This window comes from Palaemon carinicauda, chromosome 2 (assembly GCF_036898095.1).
Source record: "Palaemon carinicauda isolate YSFRI2023 chromosome 2, ASM3689809v2, whole genome shotgun sequence".
NCBI classification, from domain to species: Eukaryota; Metazoa; Arthropoda; class Malacostraca; order Decapoda; family Palaemonidae; genus Palaemon; species Palaemon carinicauda.
In genome coordinates, this window is record NC_090726.1 from 113,168,193 (window position 1) to 113,174,192 (window position 6,000).

General features: G+C 39.3%; 1 protein-coding gene across 2 annotated transcripts in view; it reads left to right on the plus strand.

Moving 5' to 3' along the window:
- Nagk (N-acetylglucosamine kinase) overlaps positions 1-6,000 on the plus strand; it is a 129,373-nt gene that overhangs the window by 104,297 nt on the left and 19,076 nt on the right. For both annotated transcript variants that reach the window (XM_068357571.1, XM_068357563.1), the window contains exon 5: positions 4,523-4,633. In XM_068357571.1, coding sequence (XP_068213672.1) covers positions 4,523-4,633 — 111 coding nt within the window. The remainder of the gene's footprint in view (positions 1-4,522; positions 4,634-6,000) is intronic.

Genomic DNA, 6,000 nt, shown 5'->3' on the forward strand with positions numbered 1-6,000 from the left:
GCAAAGTTTGTCAGGAAACCCAATTCCTGCAAAACTTTCAAGACCTGAGTAGTGTATATGTGACAGAATTCTTCTGTCTCTGTCCAGCCCAGCCAATCGTCCAGGTAGGCTATGACCTGAACTCCCTTCCGTCACAGGAGTTTAATCATCACCTTTACGAGTTTACTTAACACCTGTGGGGCAATGGTGATGCCAGAAGGTATTGCCTTGAACCTGTACACCCCATCCTGAGCCGAAATCCTAGGTAAGGTCGGAAGTGATGGGCAATAGGGACGTGACAATAGGCATCTGTGGAGTCTATAGTACAGGTCCAAGCCCCTTGATTTAAAAGTTGACAGACCTTTTTTACGATTGCCATCTTGAATGGGTCACATTTGAAGTGTTTGTTGGAGAGAGACTAGGCAAGGATCACTCTCCTCTCTGGGGAGTCTTTCTTTAGAATGTTGCCCCAGAATTTTAGGAACCTGCACCTTTCTGCAACATCTTGCTTATGAAGGAGTCCAATTTCAGGTCTCTTGAGTTGACAAAAGCTGTGGCATAACATAGGTTTTGTTATTCATGACCAACCGAGACCCAGGGAGACTATACTCTGTGCTCGCCGAGAAAAAAATCTACTATTCCCGAAAGCGATGTAGACAACCCCCAACCGGATAGTGTACTTTTCATTGGCAATAACTCCATCCACCCTTTTCCTTTGGATAATCTCATGTGGCCTCCTCTAGTCTGAAACAAGTTGGAGTGACCTTGGTAAATGGTCTCACTGTGGGATGGGTAACTATGGTCCTCTGTCTCCTCCTAAAGAGAACTCTGTGTAGGTCATGGCTTGGTATGGTATTCAGGAGCAGGTCTCTTAGTGGGATGTTTTAGAAACTGTTGAGGGAATTAAGAACAGGCGTTTTGTTCCTTTTAAGAAAGGGTCAACACCCTTTCCTCCACTTCTCCTGAAATAATGTGGCCATAGCCTGCGTGTTAGCCTTGCCTCGGTTCTTAAGGGCTTGAGGGAGTGGCAACGTACACAGCAGGTCACTGAACAGAAGTTCTTCTATTGCCACTTTATCTGAATCTACGGCAGAAAGGAATTGGAGCCTCACCTTGTACTTCAGCTTAATACTTGTAATTTGCCTTAATAAAGTTCTGGAGGGATTTATAAAGAGGCTTGTATAGCAATTTGACCACAGCTGCTGTGGCCATCTTCTAAACCCCCTGTAGCCCCTGCTTCCAAAGATGCCACAGCCGATACTTGGTTGAACAGGGTCTGGAGGGCACTAAACTCAGCCACTTGAATGGTGTCTGGGACTAAGGGGCAAAAATAACTCATTTGATTAGTTCCAATGTGAGCATCCCATTTCCTGGCTAAGAATACCTCATGATACCCTTTTAGTTCTTTGAACCCTTCAATCTACTTAGGGGTATACTCTCAGAAAGGGGCTACACTCTTTGGGAAAGATAGTCATTTTGTTGAAGCACCTTCATAGACCCACATGCTAATTTCGTCAAATTTTGCTGGAAATGGTGTTTTCTGACCAGTCACTGCCATTATGATCACTGAAGCATCGAGCAAACTATGGTCAAGAAGAATTCCCCCCATGCTTGATATTGTATCTGCTAAATTATCAAGAGCCACCTTATGGGACATCAGAACCACCTAGGTACTTTGGGGGTTAGCTGGGGGTTATACCCTGGTGGATGGATCCTTGAGTCTCTTATCTAGAGTCTGGAAATGCCGCCAGGTTTTCAAACTCAATGTCATCCAGTGGCAAATCCGTTTGTTTTAACACATTAGACTCTGTCCAGAATGAGTACCCATCACAGGATTACCATGGGTTACCTACAAAGTCTCCTTCATCTATTTCCATGACAAAAGAATCTACTGTGTCTCCCCCCCCCCCACTGAGCCTTCAACACTATGAATAGAAAGGAAAACTCTTTCAGGACCCTTTCTTGGAAACTGGGACAGCAACAACTGACATCTTAGAACTGGAAAGAAGAGACCTCCTTGGAGGTTTCCTCGAAGGCTTAGACCCAGAAGGACCAGCCACAGCCGAATCTGTAGGAATGGAAGAAAGCAGCCCCACTAGGTAGTCCCTTGGAGGCTGGTAACCTGTAGGACTAGCAACAGCCGGATCCTTAGGCTGGAGAGTGCTGGCTAAAACACACCAGAAGGGGGCTAAATATAAAGGGAGCAGATGGAAGCCTCTACTATCCTAGCTATCAAAGAGGCATCTACAAGGAGCACAGACATACCCAGTCCAGGAGGACTGATACCATGCATAGTGGAACCCTGACCTGGATCCGACGTAGGTAGGGGCATGGTCTTCTAGCTATCCCTTCTATACAAACCATGATCTCCTTTGAAGGACAAAGTAACAAGGCCTCTTCCTCTGATGGATATAGGTACTCCTCAAATCCACAGTTGACAACTAAGGCCCCATTTGCAAAACCCTAACTGCTTAAATTGGAATTTTGATATCAAATAGATCTCAAAGGTCCTTGCTGGATAAATACTTGGCAGAATCCACAATCTTTAGAAAATCCTTTCATCCACATAGAAAGGAGGAAAACGGCTTGTCTCTATGATGTTCTGCCTCAAAATGGGTATTCCGAGCAGCATTAACCCACTCTCAACAAATGGAACATCTCTGAGGGTCCAAAGCCCTGCACCAAACAGCAGTCTTGGAGACCATACAGCACCTCCCAAAAATAAGTTTTTCCTTCGTCAAAACTCATTTGTTAAGGTATATTTTAGTAATAAGGTTAAGCAAAGATAGAAAAAGGCAATATGTCCTCACTTTCATCGTCTGACTCCCAGTATCAAATTTATTTTTTTGTCGTGCAGGAGAATCCGAGTGAACATTGACTGATTTTTCAGTTTGTATAGCCTTTGAAAAGGGGTAGCAGCAGCGGAAACACATAGTCTCGTATTAGATTTGGCTTTACTAGCACCTATATTAACCCAGTTAACGTAATGTGGGATGAGCTAGCGGCCAAGCTTGCAACCAAACGGCAAAGACTGTCATCTGAAACATGATGTAAACAATCAAAATTAGTTGAAACTTATTTTACTTTTTAGATTATTAAGGGAATCATACAATATACCATTGCCATATGTAATATGAGATTGGTGATAAGTGCTTACTTTAGGGAATGGAAGAATATAGGATCAGTCTTCTGCCTCACAATCTAATTTAGTCTTACAGAGTGGCTCTTCTTCCTCACATTCTAATTTAGTCCTATTGAGTGACGAGAATTGCCATTCTGCAAGGTTCTAGCAGCAGAAGGAACCAAAGTATGTAAAGATTTTAAGGCGCTGTATACGTTAAAAACCCTTATTGAACGAGACACTATTAATTAGAATAACTATGGGGGTTGGATTAGTTTTAGCAATGGGTTGAGACAGACCAGAATTACCAAGCCTAAGGGAGGATTCCCTAGACTTCTGAAGTGTAACAAAGGGAGGAATTGATGTCAAGAGCTTGTGAAGTTCATCAATATCAAAAGATGGCTGAACTTGTGTTGTCTAAAGTTGTAGGTGTGTCATTATCATCAACATCGCACTAAAATTAACTAGCCTAGTCTTCCTTGGGCTTCTCCTCTGAGCAAACACCAAGTTCCTTTTGTGCTAGAATTATTAACCTGATCGGCAACCATTGAAACTTATTTTCCCATGTGTGATACCGAGTGAAACGTACTCTTCACAATAATTTTAAATCACCGAATTGCTCCCGACTGATACACAAAAGGAATGAGGATCATCATTATCGGGAACTAATCCCAATGCATATTTCAGGCAATAATTACAAACTAAACCTGGGGAAGAAATCTTAAATTGCATTATGTAAACAATCGGAGAATGCCTCTTGCACCCCTGGTCAACAAATAAGTGAAAACTATACTTCCTAACGAAACAACCTGGGGCCTCCTACGTTCCTATCACATACTGTTAGAGGGCTTTATTCCTTTCTTAAGGGCATGTATTTGTTAAAACAAAAGAAACTGGGAAAATTTTTTAATTTTGGAAATTTCAGGGGTATGTATCGATTAAACCGAGCTTCTGGAGAAGGAACAATATCAACATCGGGGGAGATTCATAGCAATAAAGGCCATATAGTCAGGATTGCAATACATTAGATGACTTTATTATCATGACTTTCATATTCGTAATATGAGAAGCAGGGCAATCCTTCTACTATACATTGCCACTTGAGAGTAAAATTAACAAGACATTAATGTCTCGTTCTCATGATAAATCAAGAGTGGTTGTAAAATTATCAATGTGCAAGTATTTTTAGTCATGTATTGACTACCATACATTATGGAATTTTTAAAAAAGAGGTGTAAAGTATTAATGATTTTTTTTTTTTTTGACAGTGGATAAATGTTCTCTGCTAACACTAAATTGGAAACAAGGGAAAATTTTTATTTTTTATTTTTGTATACTGTATGTGAGAAGGTTGATGTTTTAATCAAATTTAAGTGGTAAAACTTTACCCAAGAAAATGATGATAAAAATCTTTCATTGCAGGTGGAATCGTTTTGATTAGTGGCACTGGCAGCAATGCACTACTCCTTAACCCTGATGGCAAAACTTATCGGTGTGGCGGATGGGGCCATCTGATTGGAGATGAAGGTGGAGGTAAGAGACTGGCAGTTAAGAATTCAACATGTATAGTACTGTATAGTATATTCGATCACCAATGTCATTTTCTCTTTGTAATATGCCTATTTGTCTGTGTGACATGTGAGCTTTTGAAAGTAAAGCAAATTTCTCCCATTCATGAACTATCTGACTGTCATGTTGCATTAAATTTGTATTGGCATCTGGAGAATGAGAGTAATAGTGGAAGTACAGTTCATTTTTGAAAGAATTAAATGATTAGAATAACATGTAAAAAAAAAAAAAGCTAAGAACACTACAGCAGTATAATTATTCAGATTGTGGCTAATGCCAGTTTACTGTACAATAATACTTTCAATGCAAAATTAATCATTTGTATTATAAATAAGCTTGAAAATGTAACAGAACTGCTAGGCACTTGAAATGTATTTTTCTTATTATTTCACTGGCAGTATGAATTACATTTTAACTGATCATTGTGCACTGTTTCTTTTGTATTATAATACTGTATGTTTAATTTGTATTATTTTGTTATTGTGCACTTCCATAGCTTTTTGCAGATAGGCACTTTGTGGTTGGAATAACTGAGGGTCTTAAAATCTGCCCCTGGCTATTGCAGTACTGTACCATCTTTACCAGATGTTAAATCCATTTGCTATACTGTACTAAACAAATGTTATAAAAAGAAGGTATTATCTGTATCAACACTTTTGTACTTTTTTTTTATGAATTAGACCCTTAGTTATGCCAGTATTTATTACTATAAACATATAAATGATATGATAAACCTTTTTTATGCTATTTTAATGGCTTTTGCACAAATATCTGGATCTAATTTACTTTATACAGAACTGCCCAAGGGCAAACTCATAAGGATCCTACGTCCCTATTATCGATACATGTAGTTTATGTAAATCCTGCAGAGAATAAAATGCATCTCCCTGTCTGTATTGATATGATCACTGCCCCTCCTTGGACCACCAGATATCAGAGATCAAAAGATTGACCTGTTACTTCTGATGGATTTAAGGCCAAGGAGGTCACAGGAATTGTCCCAACTGGTTGTTACTGTACCCTCCTTTCTTTATTACTGGTAATGGGCCTTGAAACAATTCCTTATTATCAGCTGAGAAGAGTAAGAGAAATTTTGTTTCCTATATTCCTCTTAGCACCCTAACCTTTTCCCTATTTCTTTTTGTCTTACTAACTGTATAGATAATTAGTGATTGATAGGAGGTGCGGATTATAAAACTGAGGAAGTTTAAAAAGCATAAAAAGTTGTTAAATAGAAAGAGGTTGTTTATATGAGGATAGTTAAAGTTTCATTGAAAGAATGTAACTTCTCGGTAAATAGTTTTTGTTATTTTAAAATTTGCTAACAAAAT